The sequence below is a fragment of the Anguilla rostrata genome, chromosome 3 (assembly GCF_018555375.3).
Source record: "Anguilla rostrata isolate EN2019 chromosome 3, ASM1855537v3, whole genome shotgun sequence".
In the NCBI taxonomy this organism is placed as follows: domain Eukaryota; kingdom Metazoa; phylum Chordata; class Actinopteri; order Anguilliformes; family Anguillidae; genus Anguilla; species Anguilla rostrata.
In genome coordinates, this window is record NC_057935.1 from 6,491,512 (window position 1) to 6,515,375 (window position 23,864).

Consider the following 23,864-nt stretch of genomic DNA (forward strand, 5'->3'; position numbering starts at 1 on the left):
TATCAGTCTGTTGACATGCATTTCCTTCTCAGTAGGCGAAACAAGTTTTAAATGTACAGATCTGATTTTATTAGTATGCCTAGAAAATATTTGTTAATGCTTAACACTGAAAGTATCCCTCAAAATACACCTACGACATAAATTTTAAAGAAGTGATTTTGGAAAAAAAAAAGTGATTGATAAAGTTAAAGTACTGTATGTAGCGACTGGGAAGCAATTTTTCTGCACGTTTACACTTGTTATTACGGTAAAGAGCAGAACTCCGACGTCGATATTTGTAAAGGGCGTAAAGGATTGTTTCTGCTTCTGCCACAGTCTATTAAGTGTCTATTAAAATAATAACTTGACCCGGACCATCATAACCAGTTATATTTAGCATTTGTTTCCATTTTCAAACAGTTCGCTAAACAATAGCAGATGGTACAGTAAATGCGCAACCAATTTCTATGGTTTTAAACATACTTATAGTTTTGCACAATGGGACTTGTAGTGTAAGTCTGGAGCCATAGCCTGTAAAATATGTTTCAATTGTTAACTGAAATTAATTTCCTGTTGATGCCCCTGCAATACATTCCAGTGTTTTATCCATTAAACTCACTGTGATACAATATATTTTTTTTATTATTGGTTTGACTAACATGCACCTTTAAACTGTAAACTACAAAATGATGTAATCTCCCTGCACTATTGAAATATAGCACCAGTTTAAAAAGCAACAAATAATTTTGCTTTGAACCAATCTGAAAGGCACTTGTGAAGTGTTATGCATAAAATATTGCATACAAATCCATGAAGCCATTTTGGGGTCAGTTCTATTTTTGGTTCAGTTAATTGAATCTCAGTTCCTGAATTTACCAAATTAAAATAAAATCAACCCCTCCATAGAGCCTATCACTCAAGGTGTGCCAGAAACTGGTGGCGGTGGGCTGGTTTCACAGACAACAGCTTAAGCTTAGTCCTGGCCTAAATTGAGTTTTGTATGAATTTGTCCTGGCAACTGCGTATGGTTCTTGTTGTTTATAGAGAATCTCCATTCAAAACTGAATTTAATATTGGACTGGGTTTAATCTGCGTTTGTGAAACTGGCCCTTAATCCAATGAAGTGCTATATTTGCTATTTAATGCTATTGTGTGTGTGTGTGGATGGGTGTGTTTGTGGTGTGTGTGTGTGTGTGTGTGTGTGTGGGGGCGTGGGTGGGTGCATATTTAATGGGGTTTCTTTGGAGCCCCTCCCTCTGCTGTACCATGTTGTTGCAGATATTGTAAATGGAGTGACCCTCTCTCAGCCTCTGCCAAATGGCAAAAACAAATGCACCCTTCCTGTAGAATAGATGACTCAGCAACAGGCTGCAGGCGGAGGGGTGGGGGTGTTGTTTGGGCTTGGTGGGGAGGGGGGTAGGTGTGAGTGGTCTAGCGTGTGCCCACTAACGCTTACTGGGGGCACAGAGAAGGAAGCGCACCGCTTCCGTATCTACGGTGCAGGGCGGGGGCGACTCGCTTGTGTCCCTTCCTTAGAAAGGATCACGGGACTAGATCTGGACAGACGGGGGACGCCGCACTAATTTTCCCATGCTGGATCGAGGCATTTTAATAGCAGGTCTGGATTGCGCTGAGCATCATCGCAATGTCTTTGCTCTTTCGCTCTGTCAAATGACATCACAGACAATGGTACAATTCCACCACCTTTTTGTTGAGAATAATTTTCCAAATCAATATTTAATAACTATTTACACAACTAGACTGTTTCGATGTGGCTAAGCATATCACAGATGGTTCAAAAAAAATGCTAATTATATAAATTTTAGTTGTAACATTTCCACACATTCTTATAAAGTAATAATTATGTTAAATAAAGGGGACAAACTGAATAATGTCCAAGAGTGGGCCGTCGCTGTAGCCCTGGGATGAGAATTTTATGCCCTGGTGTGATGTCAGATCAGATGTGTAACCACAATATATTTTACAATGAATTGCGTCCATTTTTTGGCCTCAACAGAACCGCCACAATGATTACTTTAGATTACTGTGGTTTTATATTTACAATGTGGCAACGCTGGCGTCGTTTTGTGTGTGTGTGCGTGCCTGCGTGCGTGTGACTTTATTCTTTTCCTGTGTGGGGGAAAAAAAAGTTACGAAACCCCACCCTCTTTTCTAACTGTAAACGGAGCCGTAGTGTGGTTCGCGGTCTGGACGACTGGAGACGGGAAAGGATTATACCTGACAACAAAATGCGATTATAAACTAATATCATGCGTTTGGGATATTACAATCACAAGAATAAAACCTCATCGCGCGACAGAGGAACATGGTGACGCGTGACGAACCAAATGGGGTCGTATTTGTGTGTCTTTCTCTTTAAAAGAATTTGCCCAGGCTACTTTGTATGGTTCTTCCTGTTTAAAACTCAATTAAAAGGAAATCAGCCTACGTATGGAATATGTGAAATGCTAAGCAGCCAACGAACCCCGCGTCTGGTATCAGTGGAAGTGGGCAACAATTATATTTAAAATATAACTATGACCGTGGATGTGGAATTTGCTGACAAATATAGCAAGTTTGAAAAAGAACCGTTGCCGAGTTCGTGGAGCTAGAAAGAGCCGTCTTGGCAACTCGGGAACAAGTTGCCGTAAAGCACATTTACGCAGAACTGAATGCTTCTTTCCTGCTATTCTTCTCCACTTCTCTGTGCTTCCTGCTTGCGATGACTGCGGTCTGAATGGCTAAAAATACAGGCTTATCGAAAAGTCAAGATGGACAACAAAAATCGAGATGTCTGAAAATGTGTTGTGTAGTTTTTCAGCAAGTTCATTTTGAGAGACTCGCCCGCTTGTGCATTTTTACTACTGAAATAGATTTTATGCGATATTGAAATGTAGCCTATTGTTCTTTGTTTTAAACGCGTTTGCAATCCACTGGTTAATTTATTAACGTTCCTCGTGTTTCGTAAGTCACTTGCTAGCAAACAAGTAAGGGTTGGTCAGAAAACAGTTGCCGAAAAACGACGTGTTACACTCTTAAGTCTACACCGAAAGCCGCTGAATGGAGCCAATTTTGGATTTTTACGCGTTGGCACACTTGACAGAATTATTTATACACAGGACTTTTCCTTTCGTTTGGCGCCTGTCAAACCAAGTGGAGACCTAGGTATTGTATGCCTACGTTTCTACGAGTGTCTGGCTAGGTTTGAAACCAAAGTTTTGATATACATTTAGCTAGTTTGTGGGGGATTTGCTTATATATAGGCGATGTATTTTTCCTGTTCCTCATGAGCTTAAATAAACAGAAAGGACAGGGAGCGAGGCGAGGCGCTTTAAAGTACGCTTTGTACTTTATTTGCGGTATCTCCCCGAATCACATTAAATGAAAAAGTCGTGTGAAGGTCCATGGAGCCACTGAAGAATATTTTTGCTCGCGGTCCACTGTCAAACTGGAAAGGGCTCGAACAATCGCAGAAGGGCAACTTTACCAACCCCGTGTGGACGGCTCTGTTCGACTATGAGGCGTCTGGGAAAGACGAGCTTACTCTTCGAAAAGGCGACTTGGTGGAGGTCCTGTCTCTGGACTCAGAGATATCAGGAGACGAAGGCTGGTGGGCGGGAAAGGTCAACAACAAAGTGGGCATTTTCCCCTCGAACTACGTCTCGTTCAAGCCAAGCGGTTATGGCAAATTGCAGGGCTCGACGGTGGTCGGGGAACTTGGTCCGGTTGTGGTTGGAGAGTTCGAACCGGAAGCAGTGGATTTTACTGAACTGAGTTTGGAGGAGGTTATAGGGGTTGGCGGGTTCGGCAAGGTCTACCGGGGAACCTGGAGAGGTGGCCTAGTAGCCGTGAAGGCAGCTCGCCAGGATCCGGACGAGGACATCAGCGTGACGGCCCAGAATGTGCGACAGGAGGCGCGGCTGTTTGCCATGCTCACTCACCCAAACATCATCGCGCTCAAAGGGGTTTGTTTACAGGAACCCAACTTGTGTCTCATAATGGAATACGCTTCCGGTGGCCCCCTGAGCCGGGCGCTGGCTGGGCGCCGCATACCCCCGCACATCCTCGTCAACTGGGCCGTGCAGATAGCGAGGGGCATGCTGTACCTGCACAGTGGGGCGATAGTACCTGTCATCCATCGGGACCTGAAGTCTAACAACAGTAAGTCCGACCGACGTGTAGTGTAAAGTGTAATTTATTAAGCTGTCATAATGTATAGATGTCGTAATTTATTAGGGTCATAATTCATAATCGTTTGTGTTGGTGTTATTTCACATTGTAGCGATGCATCTGGAAACGCAGAGTGGGTAGTCTTGTTTTTAACGGAACATCTTCATGAAGCTATCAAACATTCTGGCATTTAGGAGCCCTATTTTGGGTGTATCTATATGCATATGTGTGTGAAGACATTGTAGTTTTGCAGCATTAGGTATCTTAGGTGTTGTGGCTCGACGTAAATGAATTCATTGGGTCACCATTGGTTTCACGTGGGTATATTGTGTCACGTGAAGCCATATTGCCCAATACTAGAAGCTGTTGTCTTGGACAATGATCATACATTTGCTAAAAGGATGCTGTATGATTCCCAAATAAAAGCCACCATACTGTTTCAGTATGTAAACCACACAATACAATACAATATTTAAACAGTATGAAAACACGAGACAGCCAGTCTCCCCATAAGTCAGTACAAAAGGCAACCCTTCCCCGGAATTTGTTGAATAATGACAACCATGGCAACCTCATTTATAGCGATGTTTACCTCTTTATGGAGATACTGGAATTAGTGAACATTAAGAGACTTAGTCTAACCTGAAGAATTGTATGAAACTCACAGTGATATAAACATTTTGCTGACATACTGCTGAGGATTGTGGACGGTAATCGACTCAGTTGGATGGCCTCAAGACATCCCATAACAACCATGGGCATCATAGGACCCTGTGTCACATTAACTGAGTTTGAACGGTCATCGCAATTCCAAACAACAAATCTGACGACCGCAGTTGATTCCTTAGAGTATTAGTCTGATGAACAGGAATATTTGTGTTTAGGTCCAGCCTGGAGCTCTCTCTGCTGTTGTAGCCTATATGATTTTATAAAAAAAAAAAAATAATACATTATATATATATATATATATGAGAGAGAGAGAGAAAGAGTGAGAGTGTACAGATGTACAAATATCCTATCTGATTTGCTTCAGTGCTTCAGGCATGATATGGGTTTCAATGGAGACCAGATAGAACACTCAAACTGTCTGAATAGATTTCAGAACGGCACAAAAAAATAGATAAAATAAAACATGCTGAAGAAGGCAATATGAACGGCAAAGGCCAGGGCAAGGCCACAGCAGAAACCGGTGGGTTGAGCTGGACTTGCTAATTATGGGACTTTCTCAGCAGGAATTCACGGGAGGGATTATGAAGGAAGACTGAGCTCTTCATCTCTGGGGCCAGTAAATGATTCATATCGATATGTCACGGTGTGTGAAAGTATGTTGAAAATATATTCTCTTCAGTCGTAATAACCACCGTTTTGTGCTGTCAAGTTCAGACTTTTGACCTAAGTGACCGGTAGCTCCAGGTGATCCGGATGAAAGAATCGTGCACCTGTTTCGCTTGTCGGGTCAGATTTTCACTAAGGTTCGTGCATTCGCTGTGTCTTGAGCTTGACCAAACACCACATCGGTATTTATTCTCATGTTCCACAGAAGAGGAGAAGGAAAAAGTTGTTTTTGTGCTGTTCAGTTGAAGTACCTTGTTGTGAAGTGCCAGTTGGACTGACAGCGCTGTTGCAGATTATAGCCTAGATTTTACCTGGCCCCTGACTGATAGATTTATGCTCTCCTGTTCTCTCTCACTCTCTCTCTCTCTCTGTCTCTTTCTGTCTGTCTCTCTCTCTCCGTATCTCTCTCCTGTTCTCTCTCTCTCTCTCTCTCTCTCTCAACCATTGTTTCCTCATACCCTTAGCCCCCTCCCCCTCCCCCCCCCATTGCCGTTTATAATATTGAACCCTCAGTAAATTACTGACTATTTTCACTGGGCTCAGGGAAAAAAGTCCTCGGTTTTTGTGAAGAGGGCTCTTGGCACAGTTTATACGCGGGGTCACGGTGAGAGCACAGACCCCATCTGTGCCCGTAGATAATATCACCGCTGCCTGTTCCTCTGGTTTTTTGAGCGTTGGCTGTCGTCTTTGTCTCTGACCTGCTGCTACCTGTCCCTCTGCTTCTGCTATGCCACTGTGCAATATCCTGTTTTGTTTTTTGTTTTTTTGCATTGGGATGTTTCAAAAGAAGTCTTTCATGGTGTCTTTGAGGGAGGAGATGGTTCCACTCCTCAGATCTTGGCAGTCTGTCACCGGTCCCCCGTATGATTGTCTTATGAAATGAACAGTAACTCTACATTGAGTAATAAATAAATAAAAACATTTGGAGGTGTTACTAGGGGAGAGTAAAACAGATTTTTTTTATTCTGAGTATTCACTTCCCCTTTTATAATTTGGATGTAGGCCGGTGAAAGGATTGCTGACTGATGGGGCTATTAGAGACCGCTGCTCAGTGCAGTCGTTATCTCTCTTAAGGCCTCTGCTCTAAGAACTTTAGTTCCTGAGCTGAGTTCAGTCAGCACTTAGCATTTTAAAGTCGAACGTGAACTTGGGGTGAAGGAGGTATTTTTGGGGTTTTTTCCTGCTGCAGGGCTCGATGAGGACTGGGATTTATTTGATCTTTAAAGTCGCACTTAAGGAGTGGAGTGGAGTGTGCTCAGAGATTCGGTAACTCGAGGAAGAGATTGCAGCGGTACAGTGTGTGTGTGTGTCTGTGTGATGGTATGTGTGTGTATTAGTGTGTTTCAGGTATTGGTTGTATGTGTGTGTGTGTGTGTGTGTGTGTGTGCGCACTTTTCTTTTTGTATGGGTTTGTGTAAGTGTGTACGAGTTATTGTGTACTGTGGACAGTGATGTGTGTGTGATTGTGATACAGTATGTGTATGAGTCAGTGTGGTACAGTGTATGAGTTAGTGTGTGTATGAGTTGGTGTGTGTATGAGTTGGTGTGTGTTTGAGTTGGTGTCTGTATGAGTTAGTGTGTGTATGAGTTAGTGTGTGTGAGTTAGTGTGTGTATGAGTTGGTGTGCTCTGTGGAAGATGGTGTGTGTTTGTGTGATACAGTGTATGTATGAGTTTGTGAGTAAATGAGCTAGTGCATTGTGTGGAAGATGGTGTATGTATGCATATGAGTTGGTATGTATGAGTTAGTGTGCGTATGAGTTGGTATGTATGAGTTGGTGTGCGTATGAGTTGGTATGTATGAGTTGGTGTGCGTATGAGTTGGTATGTATGAGTTGGTGTGTGTATGAGTTGGTATGTATGAGTTAGTGTGCGTATGAGTTGGTGTGTGTTTGAGTTGGTGTCTGTATGAGTTAGTGTGTGTATGAGTTAGTGTGTGTGAGTTAGTGTGTGTATGAGTTGGTATGTATGAGTTAGTGTGCGTATGAGTTGTATGTATGAGTTTGTGCGTATGAGTTGGTATGTATGAGTTGGTGTGCGTATGAGTTGGTATGTATGAGTTAGTGTGCGTATGAGTTGGTATGTATGAGTTAGTGTGCGTATGAGTTGGTATGTATGAGTTGGTGTGCGTATGAGTTGGTATGTATGAGTTAGTGTGCGTATGAGTTGGTATGTATGAGTTGGTGTGCGTATGAGTTGGTATGTATGAGTTGGTGTGCGTATGAGTTGGTATGTATGAGTTAGTGTGCGTATGAGTTGGTATGTATGAGTTAGTGTGCGTATGAGTTGGTATGTATGAGTTAGTGTGCGTATGAGTTGGTATGTATGAGTTAGTGTGCGTATGAGTTGGTATGTATGAGTTGGTGTGCGTATGAGTTGGTATGTATGAGTTAGTGTTGGTGCGCTGTGTGGACGATGTTGATTAAACAGGCTCACTGTAGATCTTTCACTCTGAGGAGGGCCTTGGATCCCATCCAGAGCCATAACTGGAATTCTGTTCAAAGTAAATACAAGAGAGAGAGCGAGGCCCACTCTGAGTACACACAGACACACACACACACAGACACAGACACCACACACGCACACACAGACAGACAGACAGACACACACACACAGACACAGACATATGCAGACACTCACACCCACACACCACACACAAACAGACGCAGACCCACACACACACACAGACACAGACACAGACACTTACACAAACACATGCAGAATTAAGCACACATAATAGTACATACACACAAGCTTCCATACCCACTAACAACCACACTCACTAGTGTATGCACAGGCTCAAAAGCAACCCCTCCCCCTGCCCTTCCACACGCTCACGCAGAGGAAGAACCGAGTACTTGTGTGCACACACTCACACACACACTCACACACACACACACGGTCAAAAGTGCACTTATACTCTTAGACTAACAGCTCGTACTCAAGTGCACTCACACGCCCAGATTGTGGGGAATCGTGGGAAACAGCCAAGCCAAGCAGCGGTAGTTCACTGGGCCTCTTCAGTCCAGTCAGATTTGGGATCAACCCCTTTACCGCCACACACACACACACACACACACACACATATGTATATTGCGGGACTCGTGGCACCAAACTGTAGGGCCTTTAATACAGGTCTCTCTAGTCAGAGAAGTTTTCATGTGAGAAGGTTCTTGTGTCTCGTCCACGGGACCCATATTGCGGGCTTGCTCAGTATTCGGCAAACAGAAGCCCCGGCCTTGGGGCGAAGCGAAAGCCCTTGGGCAAGACCTGCTGTCGAAGTGCAACAAAAGCCCTGTCTCATCAGACCTGTCTGGGACAGGTCAATATTAGCGATGCTTCACGTGTCGACTCGTTCCGTTTTGCAATTCAAATCCCCCAGTTCCCACAGCTGAGCAACGTGGCGGTCAGCTGGGTTTGGTTGAGCCGCCCGCGTGGAGCGCAGGTGTCTTTTACGAGGCCGTAAATGCAAATTGCGAGTTCCTACGGTTCGCCGTTTCTATTGCGAGTTCCTACGGTTCGCCGTTTCTAATGCGAGTTCCTACGGTTCGCCGTTTCTATTGCGAGTTCCTACGGTTCGCCGTTTCTAATGCGAGTTCCTACGGTTCGCCGTTTCTAATGCGAGATCCTACGGTTCGCGTTCTTTGCAGTTCCACGGTTCGTTGCTTCTAATGCGAGTTCCTACGGTTCGCCGTTTCTAATGCGAGATCCTACGGTTCGCCGTTTCTATTGCGAGTTCCTACGGTTCGCCGTTTTAATTGCGAGGTCCTACGGTTCGCCGTTTTTAATGCGAGATCCTACGGTTCGCTGTTTTTAATGCGAGTTCCTAAAGTTCGCCGTTTTAATTGCGAATTTCTACAGTTCGCCGTATTCCAAAACGCGGTCCACATTCTTGAAAGGTAATAAGACCTTTTTGGTCTTGCCCTGTGACGGTTGAGATTTGTGCCAAGAGTGCCCCCCCCCCCCCCCCACCCCACCACCTGACATTTCCAAATTGGCCTGCATGTGGCAGATAAGCGGGTATGGAATGGTGGTGGTGTGTGGGGGGTCACAGGGGTGCGGGAATGCCTATCTTTTCTTTCGGAAATGCTGTCAGCGTGTGTCCGGAGCTCACAGATAGAGAGGTGGGAAAAAGCAGCGAGCGTGGGTGTCAGAGACTGCTGTGCCAGGTGTTTCTGTGCTGGTATGATAGTGTGTGATGCTGTCCTAATGGCCTTTGGGCCCCTGAATGGGCCTGGCTTATTCACAGCAGCCAGTCTGTGGGGCAGGGCCTTCAAATCTGCCTGAACCCAGCTAGCGCGAAACGTTCCTGCAACGTTGCTGCAACGCAGCGGCAGCGTTATAACGCCGACAGAACGTTCCGGTGACTTTGTGAGAACGTTTTTGCGTTAGCTGGGAAGACTGGGCCAGAAGAGACAGCATTGGACTGCCTGAATTAGGCAGGGAGTACAGCTGGCTCGGCGAATCTTCAGTCTCACACAGGTGCCAGCAGGCCGTGTGACCCAGCCCACAATGCACTGCAGCCCTTCCTGCAGAAAAGCCATTAATCAGTAATGGCAAGACATGGTCTGGAGATTATAGTCCAGGTTGATTGGTAACTGAGCCTCTTGGCTGCTCACTGTTGCCTGTCGCTTTGTATTCGGGTTTTGAGTTGTGGTTAGGCGTATGCTGCTGTTGTGGTCGTGGGTTGTGTGAGGATTGTACAGGCTGTGCTGTTTTTTTTTTTTGTTTTTTTGTTACACCTTAGTGCTGTCAAACAACGCGCAGTTGTAAACCTGGCATAATCGCTTTGTGATCGCAGTATAAAAACAGACAAGAGCACTCTAGCGGCCATTATGGTTCTTTATCAGTCTGTGGTCTCATTTGGCTTCGCTAGTAAGGTAGCAGATTGCCCATTAATTGGCTTATTCAGGGAGAAAAAAACAGAAATGGAAACTCCTGACTACCTGACTCAAGTGCCCACAATGCTCTGGTGCAAAAGCAACTGAACTCTGTGACCCGAGAGGTCTGACATGGCAAGGCCATACTGATGGAGCTGACAGCACGCAGTCATGGGTGGTGACGTTATTCCGGGGTCAGAGGTCACAGACAGTGCTTGTGCAGTCTAGTTCACGCGCTGACGGGTCTTCGGGGTAAACGCACAGTGTGGGGGGGGGGGTGATCACGAACTGTGACGAAGCTCTACGCAAAAGCAGTTTTAAAAAGTGGAGAAGTTACCGTTGTGAACTGCCGCCGCAGTATGTTATTGAAGTTGGGGAGGTTTGGTGCGCCAGACTGAACAAACAGCGCTGGGTCCTAGCAGGGTCTCCCCACTGGCTGGAGGGGTTTTTGGGTTCGTCTTTGTCTCAGAGCTCCACCACCTAATGAGAGTTTGGCATTCTCTCTCTCTCTCTCTCGCTCTTGCTCTCTCTCTCTCTATCTCTATCTCTCTCTCTCTCTCTTGCTCTCTCTCTCTTTCTCTCTCTCTCTCTGTCTCACTGTGTTTTTTTTCTTTTTTACTTCCTGATGTTTGCTACGCAGAAATGTTCTTTTCACACATGGAAAAACCAGCGGCAAAAATAACAAAAAATATCAAAACTGGAACCTCGACAGAACAAAGGGGAGGAAAAAGAAATGGAAAAAAGAAGGAGGGAAAAAAAAAAAAACGACAGAGCGAGGCCAGGCGGGAGAGGAAAAGGAGAGGCTTTAGGAGGAAAGGGAGGAGGGTTTTCCAGACTTAGCTGATATTTTTACTGCGGTCCTTGTGCAGTGCGGTTTAACTTCTTAGGCTTAAGCAACCTCCGGCCTGGTCCTGTGGATTGCAACATGTGATATCCTGTCTGTGGCTATGGTACGCAGGCCTCTGAAGCCCGGGTGTTGCCTAGAGTTCCAACCCAGCTTTAGCTCACGGTTCACTGGGAGATCCTGGCAGTCAGTCCCCATGTGATTGCTCCACACAGGCTCCTTAAAAACACGGCGAAAACAGGAAGGTCTGTAGAAATATGAGCGAAGGCGAAATCCGTTATCTTGTAAATTTTGTTCTTGGGTGTCTTTACCTGGATGGTACTCTTACAGAAATGGAATGTACTGCAATATACTGTTCGTACATGGACTTTTATCAAACTATGTCAAACATACATGTCACAGCAGTGTAACATTTCATACATTTTATTTGAATTTTTTAAATATAGGCCTAGTTTCAGTGTGTTCTGTTTCCGTAAGGGTAAATGCATGTTAATGGTGCCATACCCTCAGATTTTTTAAACCATTGTAGCCAGGTTGATGGAGAATGCAAACAAGCAGAAGGGTATGTTAGTCACTTTGGGGGATTTGGGGAGGGGGTTGAGGAACCCAGTGAGCTGACCCACTCCGCCGTTGCCGATAAGAGGTCCTTTTTTTGCCAGAATGCTGATTGAACTCAAGTTAAATTTCAACTCCCTTCCCGTCCCGCTGTGACTGCGTTTTTAATCTGTAAAAACGTGGTCACCGATTAACAGCAGTTAATGGGTGACTGGTCACAGGGGGGTTATGATCCTGTCACAGGCTGAGTGAAAGGCATGATGGGTAGGGACTATTCGCCCTCAGCACGGTCATCATGTTCACACTTTAGGTGTTCAGCAGATGGCGTTATACGGGTTTCTGGGTTTTTACACAGCATCAATTTTTAAGGTATTTACAGGAACGAATCAGGTTAGGCACGTTGCTTAAGGGTGCAAAACGCCAGTGTCCCACCTGGGAATCAAACCCGCAACCTCAGAGGGGTAAGCCCAGGCCTCTGTCCCCACGAGGCTACCGTGCCCTTGTCCCATGTCGAAAAAACATTTGAGCGAGTTGTTCCCCGGAAACGTCTGTTCAGTAATGGCTTAGTTAATGGTCACAAACGAAGACCTTAATTAATTATGAGGAACAAAGACCTGAAGGCACAGCTGGCCCCTGGCTAGGAAGTGACTCTCTGGAGTAGGATCATCCATCTCTTTCCATTGGCAAATAAACTGACTGACCCCACGATATAAATAGAGACTCTTCCAAAACACACTAGCTGGCATGCTTGTTGCTGAGTTGGCCTAAAAATAATCCACATTTCAGGGTATGTAGTCCATTTTATAAACTGATTATACATTTCTTTAAAAAAAAGAGAAAAGAAGTATTTTCTAAAATTCAGTCATGACCCCCCCCCCCCCTTCCTCCCAGTAATACCGGAGCTCTTCTCTTCCCTCCCTCCCCGTGCGAATCTCTCTCTCGTCCCTGTTCCCCTTGATCTCCCCTCCCTCGCTCCCTCGCTCCCTCTCTCCCGCCGCCCGTGTCAGTGGAGGGGCCGCGGAGGCAGCCAAAACTGTCGGTCAGCTCGCAGCTCCGAACCCGCCCGAACAAAGGTCCCCTTCTTCCCCAGGAAAGCCCCCACCGCTGCCGGAATTCTCCCCTCGCCCACGGGCAGAGAGGGAGCCGCGGACCAGAGGAGAGGGGAGAGCAGGAGAGGAGTGGGGAAGAGGGGAGGAGTGGGTAAGAGAGGAGAGAGGGAGCCGGGGACGAGAGGAGAGGGGAGAGCAGAGAGGGGAGAGGGAGAGAGTGGGGAGAGGGGGAGCGGGACCAGAGGAGAGGGGAGAGCAGGAGAGGAGTGGGGAAGAGGGGAGGAGCGGGGACCAGAGGAGAGGGGAGAGCAGGAGAGAGGGAGAGGAGGATGGGGAGAGGAGGGAGAGAGAGTGGGGAAGAGGAGAGGGAGAGGGAGGGAGAGAGGAGAGGAGGGGAAGAGGGGAGGAGCGGGGACCAGAGGAGAGGGGAGAGCAGGAGAGGAGTGGGGAAGAGGGCAGAGAAGAGGGTAGGAGTGGGGAAGAGAGGAGAGGGGAAATAAGCCCAGCTGAAACCCCCCTCTCCATGGAAACACCCCCATAACCGGCCTAACTCTGATACAGCAATAGCTGACTCTGTGTGTTCGTCGAGGATAGCATTAGCATATATTCAGTAGCATTGTTCCATTTATTGACACCCCCCCTCCCTTTGTAAAAGTAGCTCTGTCCTCCTCCTTTTGTCATTGCCAAATTTTATTGAAGTCTTAGCTTGCGTTTACCACCGATGATGATGATGATGATTATGATGATGATGATGATGGTGGCAGCCCTTGTGTTCTTCATCCTTTCCTAACTCAGCACTCAGCAGAATCAGCAGTAAATGGATGCTGACTTTCGTGTTATGCTCCCTCCCCCTCCTCCGGCACCTCCTTCCCCCCTTCCCCCCCTCCCCCCCTCCTCTCCCACAGACTTCCTGTTTCGCAGGAGGCATTGGCAGGGAAGAGGTCACGTTCGTCGCCCTGCCGCGGGGGGGGAGAAATATTTTATGATTGTTCTTCTGCAAAGTGCGCACGCAAGGCGTTCGCTCTCGCGAAACGACAGGAGGACGACGGCGTTATACCGCCACCTCCGCCGCCGCCGTCGCCGCCGCCCGACACACGAGTGCGGTCTGCGCTCAACGCGCCCGCTCAGCGAAACTGCTGGAGCCGAGGCCCGACCGACGTGCTCAGCACCGTCTGTGCTGTTTCACCCGCACCTTGTCTTGCCCCTGCTGATTAATGGCTTTTCTGGAGGAAGGGCTGCGGTGCATCGTGGGCCGGGTCACACGCCAGGCTGCCGGCATCTCTGTGAGGCTGAAAACTGTCCCTTTCGGTGGACACCAAGAGGTACCAGGCTGCTCCATTCTGCAAAAGCCTTTTACCAACGAGTGTCTACATTCCAGGGGCTGCTCAGCCCAGTTCCTGGAGATCTGCTGTCGTGTGGATTTCATTTTCATTTCAGCCCTAACTTGGCACACCTGATCGTACTGAAAAGCAGCTGAGCGAGATCTCTGGCTGTGGAATGGGGCGTGGCTTTGTTTGGGCTGGAGTGAAAACCTAGAGGGACGGCAGATCTCCAGGAACAGGGTTGGGCAGCCCTGCCGTATACACAATAGGTTTAGGTTATTGTTTCATATTTGCGTGAAATCGAAAGCTGACGTTCGTGCTAGTGTTTTGGGGCGAAAGGTCAGCGTAAACGTTGTGTTTATCTGAAGGGCCGGTTGATTTCTAGAACGGTCCTTGAATCGCCTGGTTTGTCCAACCCGGCGTTATTTCCCCAGAATGCACCCCGCACCCCGCAGTGGGTCTGCTTTTCCCTCTTCCGTGTGTGGGACCGTAGTTAGCTGCCGCCTCAGGCCCGAAATGAGAGGCGGACACGTAGCTCAGGCCTTCGTTTCCATGGTTAACGAGACCAGGACTGCGTCTCCTGCCGCGTTCACACCCGCGTTCTAAACCGATTTCTGTAAAAAAAAAAAAAAAAGAAGAATTTCGGTGTTTATTGACTTTGCTGAAATCGCCGGTGGGTTCCTGTGCCCGTGTGGCCTCGTTAGGCTGCCGTACGGTCGCTTAGCGATCGCTTGGCGGTCGCCCCGCTGCGCGGAAGTGAATCAGTGGTTCGGATTCTCCGCGCCACCGCTCGCTCCTGCTTCTCGGCAACAGGAAAGAATTTGAGGCGTGTGGCTCAGCTGATAAGGGGACGGACAGAGCCAGTTACCGGAGCGGAGCGGGGGGGGGGGGGGGGCGCGGACGTCCTGGAACCGGCCGCAGTTTGCGGCCTGCTGTGTCCGTCGTCCGGCGCAAACGCCTCGTCTCTCAAAAATGCCTTTGGGAGGGGTGGGAGGTGGGGGGGGAGGGGGCATGATTTAACTGCTGGGTCTTTCACTTTCTGGAGGGGGGATTCCATCAGCTTCCTGCTCCATTGGAGTCCAGAGGAGAATTCTAGCCACTCTGGCAACCCTCATGCACGTCCTGGCATCTCTGAGGTGCTTGGCGGCCATTTTCTTCCACAGGGCTGCTGGGAATTACGGTCAGTCTGTCCTCGTATTAGTGCGGGGAGGCCGTGTGCTCAGCCTCCAGCCTATCACAGCCGTGGATGGCCTGGTGCGACGTTAGTGGATTCCTCAGGTGTACGCCAAGTTGTGTGTTTGTGTCTAAATTGGAACAAGTTCCCAGACTAAGGCAGACCTTGTGATCACTGGGGAGCACATTGTAGAGTGCAGAGGCTTGTGAATGAGGGTTTAATATGAGGAGGTAGATGGGATAGGGTAATGTACCTGTGTGGGTAATCCGTGTGAGGACGGTGAGGGGCAGTACCGTATGTAGAATGAGGTGATTGAGTAGGTTTCGTTGGGTTGCCAGGTCCAAGAAGGGAGGGGTTGTTTGCAATGGCTTGCCAGTACTCTTCACTGGGGAGGATTGGAAGAGATGAGAATGGAGAGCAGGCCCCTGAGGGTTGCCAGGGCGGGTTGTGCCCTGCACATGCTCCCTGGCGTGCGGGCACAGGAAGTGGAAGAGGATCTTGTGCTGCTGTTGCGTGTGAGGCATTGCAGAAGGGCTGGCGTGTGATGCGTGCGCCCGCAGGGGCTCACCGTCGGTCAGCGTAGAGCAGACACCTGCGGCACTCGCCCCGACACCTGGAGACACCGGGCTCGAGAGGCGTCTACTCAGGTCTGTCGCCGTAGGCAACGGCGTGCTTGATTTTTATTTAAAAAATTTTTTTTTCAGTGGCCAATCGGCGAGCCCCGTTAGCTGAACCACATGAGGGCTCAGGCCTTTGAACTGCAGTGACCCCATTTCAAGAATAGATTTTTTCCACTGCTGCGTTTATATCTGTGTCTTAGGAGAGAGACTTTTCCCCCCTTTATTTTAGGAACGCTTTCAGCCAATAGGCTTCATTTCCTGACTGCGAAGTCACAGGAGCAGATCGCAGGGAGTTTTTTTTTTTTTTTAAGTGGTACGATGTTATGTGACCTATCATTTTTTAAAAATAGAATGTCATGCTGTTCACTATTTTGTAAGATGTGTGCTTTGATATGTGTAGCCTATAATTATATAGAATTGAGACAGCCCTTCAATTAGCAATTAGCGAAGCTATATCAAAGTCGTTCAAGTAAAATAGCCTTTTAGTTAGATGTGGTACTGTTCATCATACTCTTCACTCGTAGTGTGGTGTGTGTTAGGGGATTGATCTACACAGTGTACTGCCACCATTGTTTCATTTTTAGAAGGTTACGAATGAGCTGGCTCCAAAAGAAGCCCTTTTCCACTGTGCACATTGTGGGTTGTGTTGTGACATTTCAGGCTCAGTCTCCAATGCGTCTGGTGTTACAAATGAACATTTTAGGTATACCAGCCTTGTGCTATCCGTCCCACTGTCACAGCCCCTGTCCGGTTTCCGATTGGTCCCTCCTCTCCTTATGGACTCAGAATGTACAGAAAACGTATGGAGGTGAATATATATGAAGATATGTATGAAGATATTTCACCAGTGCCATCTCACATTATATGGACAAATATTAAACATATTGGTGCTCTCAGATATTCCAGCATATTCCACTGCTGTGAAATGGATGCGTCGTAAAGTCGACACATTTGAAATAATACAGAACTTTGCCTCTTTGTATCTTGCTGTGTGTTCCAGGTCTGTAAGGGTCCTTCAGTGTGTAATGATTACTGCAGTGTAATGGATGGTAATGTCGGCGGTAGACTAGTGTAATGGTTGAGGTGCTGGGAGGTTGCGGGATTGATTCCTGTGAAGGGCACTTCCATCGTACCCTTGAGCAAGGTGCTTAACCTGAATGACTGCAGTAAATATCCCGCTGCATAAGTGTGATGTTGTGTGCAAGCTTGCGCTGTGTCTGTCTGTACTAAATATCCCACTGCATAAGTGTGATGTTGTGTGAAAGCTTGCGCTGTGTCTGTCTGTACTAAATATCCCACTGTGTAAGTGTGATGTTGTGTGCAAGCTTGCGCTGTGTCAGTCTGAACTAAATATCCCACTGTATAAGTGGATGTTGTGTGAAAGTCTGTCAGTCTGTACTAAATGTTTTGCTCAATAAGTGGATGTGTGAAAGTCTGTGTCAGTCTGTACTAAATGTCTCGCTCTATAAGTAGATGTTGTGTGGAAGTCTGTCAGTCTGTACTAAATGTCTCTCTGTATAAGTAGATGTTGTGTGAAAGTCTGTGTCAGTCTGTACTAAATATCCCTCTGTATGAGTGGATGTTGTGTGAAAGTCTGTGTCAGTCTGTACTAAATATCCCTCTGTATAAGTGGATGTTGTGTGAAAGTCTGTGTCAGTCTGTACTAAATATCCCTCTGTATGAGTGGATGTTGTGTGAAAGTCTGTGTCAGTCTGCACTAAATATCCCTCTGTATAAGTGGATGTTGTGTGAAAGCTTGCGCTGTGTCAGTCTGTACTAAATGTCCCTCTGTATGAGTGGATGTTGTGTGAAAGTCTGTGTCAGTCTGCACTAAATATCCCTCTGTATAAGTGGATGTTGTGTGAAAGCTTGCGCTGTGTCAGTCTGTACTAAATGTCCCTCTGTATAAGTGGATGTTGTGTGAAAGTCTGTACTAAATGTCCCTCTGTTTAAGTGGATGTTGTGTGAAAGCTTGCGCTGTGTCAGTCTGTACTAAATGTCCCTCTGTATGAGTGGATGTTGTCTGTGCTCTGTGTAGGAGTGTCTGGCCGGGAGCTGCGTGTAAAAATGTGAAGCAGAAAAGAGGAAGTGGCACCGCAGACGTTCCGGCCGCACGGCATCTCGCGGTCCGGACGGGGGCGGGGTCGGCGTAGACCCGTCCCGTCAGGCCACTGCGCCGAGGCGTGGCGTTCCCTGCCGGGGGGGCAGGGGGGGGCAGAGCCCGTTCCGTGCGTACGTCCGGCCTGGCGAAGGCGGCGTCGGCTCGGCGGTGCGCTGTGACTCGGCCCCATTGTGCCCGGCGCTCCGGGGGCGGGGCCTGTTGCACAATGCGCTCGCTCGCTCGCTCGCTCCCCGGACAGCGGCGGCGACGGCGGCGGCTTCGCTACCACGCATTCCACCGTGACGTCAAACACACCGTGTCTGAACCACCGGGCAAAATGCAGGACAACTGCCCGGAGAGAAAGAGAGAGAGAGGGAGAGAGAGGGAGAGGGAGAGAGGGAGGGGGAGACAGAGAGAGAGAGATACAAGGAAAGGTGGAGTCAGACACAAAGGGAGGGAGGAGAGAACAAAGCAAAGGTCAGAGAGAATGGTATAATTACGGAGGAGGGAGAGAGAGGGAGATGCAGGGAGAGAGGGAGAGAGAGAGGGAGAGGCAGAGGGAGAGAGAGAGATGCAGGGAGAGAGAGGGAGAGAGATGCAGGGAGAGAGAGGGAGAGCGATGCAGGGAGAGAGAGAGAGGGAGTGAGCGTGTGCATTCCGATCAGTAAATATTATCGCTGATTGCCTGAGTTACGGTCAGAGCTCTGTGGCTCTGTGGCTCAGTCTGGCCTCTGTGCTCAGAGGAGAAACGCCCGTCTGTTCCTGTGCGATGCCTCAGCGGGCCTGCAGGTGGCGCTGCCGTCAGCGCCGTGGCGGGCGTCTCCGTTTCCGCCGTCCCCGCCGTCTTCCACAGGACCCACGGTGACAAATCTCCCCCTGTAGTACCCGTGCATTATTTATCAGGCAGTGTGGAAAATTTCATCCATTTTTTATTTCAGCTCTGATCTTCAGCATGCGACAAAGGAAACAGTATTTTTGCACTGACACTTTGGCGTTTTGACTTTTATGGAAAGGGTCGTCCTTGGGCCTTATCGCGTGTGACTGCGCTCCCCATCTTTGATGTGTTCTTTGATGAGTTATTCATTATTAGTAATTATTATATGTGAGCGTGTGGTGTATTTTTACTTTGTGATGACTAAGATAGTTTATAGTTTGTATGTTCAAATAAGTGTCCAGCTGTAGAACTGTGAATTCAACAAAGCAGATCAGTAGCTCAGATAAGGATACTCCTTCAGCAGTACCCCGGGAGGGATTCGAACCCGCACGCCTCTGGTTTATGGGCCCTCAGTCACACCACGTCCGTGACCTGCCGCGATGCAGTCAGCTGGTTTTCTACACGCCCAGCTCCGCGTCCTCTCCAGTGCACGGGCCGGGGAAACGGCCTAAAGCCAGGCCAACGGACAGTACAGGAAGTTACTCGGGGAAACATTTAAACGTCGCACGGCGCTGTTGTTCTCAGCGGGTGTGACGGTCATTAGTGTCCCCCCCTTTGACGCCCTCGGGGCATTAGTCTTCCCGGCCCGCTCAGCCTGTGGAGAGACGCTGCCGGGGCAGTTCCAGGGCGAGGGGGTGAGAGGTGAGCAGAGCAGCAGGAAAGCTGGACACATCAGCACGGCCTGTGTCGCCTGCCATTGTTTTATCCCCAGAGTGCAGGAAAATGGGACGCGGTTCATTTCCTGTCTTCTTCCGTGCCGAATTCATATGAAGCTTATGGATTAGCCTGCAGGATGTTTAACTCCGTGTGCGTTTAATGTGCGAACTGGGTGATCTGAGAAGACAAAAAGAGGAAGAGGAAGTGAAAGGCTTAATGTGTGTGTCTGTGTGTTCGTGTGTGTGTGCGCGTGTGTGTGTCTGCGTGTGTGTGTGTGGACTGGCAGTGTAGTATAATGGGTAAGGAGCTGGTCTTGTAACCTAAAGGTCACAGGTTCGATCCCCAGGTAGAACACCGCCGTTGTACCCTTGAGCAAGGCACTTAATTGCTTCAGTATATATCCAGCTGTATAAATGGAGAGCGTCTCTAGATGCCTGTAATGTAATGTAATGTGTGTGTGTGTGTCCATCCCGCAGTCCTCCTGGCCCAGCCCATAGAGAATGACTGCATGGAGGGAAAGACGCTGAAGATCACAGACTTTGGGCTGGCGCGGGAGTGGCACAAAACCACCAAGATGAGCACGGCGGGCACCTACGCCTGGATGGCCCCGGAGGTCATCAAGTCCTCCACCTTCTCCAAGGGCAGCGACGTGTGGAGGTGAGAGGGGGCGGGGAGCACCTGGTGGCGGGGGGGGTGGAGGGGTGGGGTCACCTGGGAGGGTGAGGGGTGGAGGGGTGGAGGGGGGGGGGTGTAGGGGCAGGGCTACCTGGTGGGGGAAGGGTGGAGGGGCGGGGCCACCTGGCAGGGGGAGGGGTGGAGGGGTGGGGGTCACAAAGGAGGGGAGGGGTGGTGGGGCGGGGCCACCTGGCAGGGGGAGGGGTTGAGTAGCTGGAGCACCTTGTCTTCAGGTGGAGTTTGGAATCGTGCCTTTGAAACGGTTCGTGGGATGTGGTGGGAAAGTGGAAGAGAGGCGGTGGGTGGACCGGGAATTTTTGGGTGGTTTTGGTGGGAGTGATTTTCCTCTTAACTGCCGTTAGAGTTAAGAATTTGCGCACACGTCTCAGCCAGCCTCTGATAAAAGGCTTATCTGCTCAGCCAAACCTCACGCAGTTATGGAGTCATTAAGTATCAATGTAGCTCGGAGATAACTATGCTATCATATTCACAGGGAAGTCCTACTTTAAGGCATTGCTATCATTGTTTGTCATTATAAACTATTCATTATGTGTAGCGGGATATTTCAGTTTCAATTGAAGGCCTTGATGTCAAGGTTACGGCAGAGGGTTCTGACCTGAAATGAACAGGGTTACAGGCCCCATTCCCCGGGTCCTGAAATGGCAGTCCATGCTGTGTGCCTGTCAGCTGACTCCACATGAGAGTGCAAATTAGCATTTATACCTGGCCTGTGTATGATGTGTGTGCTCAAAATAAAACGCACAGACGAATGTGTAATGCATGTACTGTTGAATAATGATAGGCCTAAATTATTACTTCTCTTTCATTGCCATTTCGCCTCTGCATTTTGAAACAGAGGAGTGGTTTTATGGCTGTAAGGTAAGTTGAGTTTTATTTTGGAGTTGAAGTGAGGTAGAGGAGGGTGAGTGTGCGCTCTTTCGGGTCTGTCGTGCTGCTCGGGGTCCGTGCTGCGTTCGAACGAAGCGTTTGTGACGCGCCGTGCCGTACCTGCGAATCCCCGGCACGTTTTTTTTAATTTTTATTTCTTTTCTATTCTAACCCTGCGACTCGGTCAGCAGACCCCCTCATCAGCACAGACCGCCCCCGCGTGGTTGCAGGTTCGAGTCTTGGCTGTGTCGTCAGCTTTGTTGGAAGTAGACCATTTCAGTGCCCTTGTGTGGATGTGGGTGACCCAGCACAAAATGGGGTTAAATACAGTCCAGGACAGAGGGAGCGGGGTCGGGGGGTCGGGGGGAGGGGACACTAATATTTTTAGAGAACAGCTGTAGGTGTCCTCTCCTTTAACCCCATTTAAATCTTACAGTTCCTCCAGTCAGGATTGTGTGTGCTCTGTGGGGTCCGGTCATAATGCTCCGGTGGAGTTCTCTGAGCTGTGACAGACGCCTTGTTTCAAGGTCACCAGAAATGAACTGCCCCGTTGCCGAGTCACGAAGCACATCCCATAATTAAAGTTCCTAAATAAACTCTCTGAGCTGCAGGCCCCACTTGTGGCTTTCCTTAATTGAGGCTGTGGCTCCGCCGGCCTTGCTGTGGCTCGCTGAGGTGGAACTGCCTGCGCCAGACCTCCGAGCCGCCATTCGGCGAAGCGTGAAGCCGCGGTGCCTGGGCGCGGCGTGTGTCGCTGTGTAGCGCGCGCACCCCGCCCCTGAGGTGTGTGTGTGTGTGTGTGTGCATGTGTGTGTGTGTGTGTGTGTGTGTGTGCGCGCGCGCGTTGGCCTGTTCGCTCGCGGCTGGGGTTTGAGGCTGTTCGCAGTGCGTATGCAGCCGTGCAGCCGACTGCAGTGAAATAAAAATAGAGGGCAGAGTGCATCCGCTTTGCAGAGACTGTACACACAGTGCAGTACAGTACAGTGCACAGCCGGTGCGGTGCTGGGGCTCTCTTATGCATCCTTCAGTGTGTGCATGTGTGCATTTTATGCATGTGCTACTTCCCTGTGTTTTTAAATGTGTGTGTTTGTGTGCATGTGTGTGTGCTTGTGTACTTGTGTGTGTACATTTGTGTGTGTGTGCATGCATGCGTGCGTGTGTGTTTGTGTGTGTGTTTGTGTGCGTGCACATGCATGTGTTTGTGCCCTCCTGTGACTCCTTTTTTTTGTCCATATATGTGTTCACTATAGCACATGAATTACAGTTGTTTTCTTTTGTTTGTGTGTGTGTGTGCGCGCGCGCGCGCGTGTGTGTGTGCTACCCCTCACACAGTTACGGCGTGTTGCTATGGGAACTGCTGACGGGTGAGGCGCCGTACAGAGGGATCGACGGGCTGGCCGTGGCGTACGGGGTGGCCGTCAACAAGCTGACCCTGCCCATCCCGTCCACCTGCCCCGAGCCCTTCGCCCAGCTCATGTCCGGTGAGTCAGACAGCAGGGGGCGCTGTGGAGCCATGCAGGCCTCCCCTGTACTGACCCCCCCAACCCCACCTCCTCCGAGGCGGCTGGTCTCCTCTGCCTCTTAGGATGAAGTATCTTCCTGCCTCTCTGTATGTTCTTACCATTTCCTGTGACTATCTATGAACTTGAAACAAAATTCATTCATACAACAGTGGATATCTATGGTAGATTTACTCTGTTAATGTAAGCTATGCGGTATTAGGACAGTGGTGGGTGTCTATGGTAGATCTACACTGATAATGTGTGCTGTGTGGTATTGGGGTATTAGTGGGTATCTATGGTAGATTTACTCAGGTAATGTAAGCTCTATGGTATTAGGACAGCAGTGGCTGTGTGTGGTACATTGTGTGTGCGGTATTAGGACAGCAGTGGCAGTGTGTGGTACATTGTGTGTGCGGTATTAGGACAGCAGTGGCAGTGTGTGGTACATTGTGTGTGCGGTATTAGGACAGCAGTGGCAGTGTGTGGTACACTGGGTGTGCGGTTTTAGGACAGACAGGCTTGTGTAGGTCAGACTGATGCCGTTCTTGTCCCCGCAGAGTGCTGGGATCAGGACCCCCACCACAGGCCCAGCTTCGCCTCCATCTTGGCTCAGCTCACGGCTCTGGAGCAGCAGGTGATGGAGGAGATGCCCCAGGACTCCTTCCACTCCCTGCAGGAGGACTGGAAACTGGAGATCCAGGACATGTTCGACGAGATCCGGGCCAAGGAGAAGGTGAGGGGTTTGTGTGTGTGTGCATGGGTGTGGGTGTGTGCGTGCCTGCGTACGTGTGTGTGTGTGTCAGTGTGCATTTGGTACAGTATATGGAACCCCCTGTGCATGTGGGTGATCCTGTGACATGCACGTGTGTGTGTGTGTATGTGTGTGTGCGCGCGTTTGCGTGCGGTACAGTACGTGCAATCCCCCTGCACGTGCACATGACCCAGGGATGTGTGTGTGTGACTCTGCGATGTGTGAGTGTGTACGTGTGTGTGTGTGTGTGCATGTGCATGTGGTACAGTATATGGAACCCCCTGCATGTGCGCGTGACCCTGTGCCTGACCCTGTGTGTCACCCTGTGATGTGTGTGTGTGTGTGTGACCCTGCACCTGACCCTGTGCGTCACCCTGTGATGTGTGTGTGTGTGAACCTGCGCCTGACCCTGCCCCCCCCCCCCCGGTC

General features: G+C 49.0%; 1 protein-coding gene across 1 annotated transcript in view; it reads left to right on the top strand.

The window, feature by feature from the left end:
* The first annotated feature begins 2,096 nt into the window (after positions 1-2,096).
* LOC135250008 (mitogen-activated protein kinase kinase kinase 11) overlaps positions 2,097-23,864 on the top strand; it is a 31,098-nt gene continuing 9,330 nt past the window's right edge. Inside the window, exons 1-4 of the mRNA XM_064325785.1 lie at positions 2,097-4,140; positions 20,096-20,276; positions 22,515-22,663; positions 23,242-23,417. Coding sequence (XP_064181855.1) covers positions 3,384-4,140; positions 20,096-20,276; positions 22,515-22,663; positions 23,242-23,417 — 1,263 coding nt within the window. The 5' untranslated portion in view covers positions 2,097-3,383. The remainder of the gene's footprint in view (positions 4,141-20,095; positions 20,277-22,514; positions 22,664-23,241; positions 23,418-23,864) is intronic.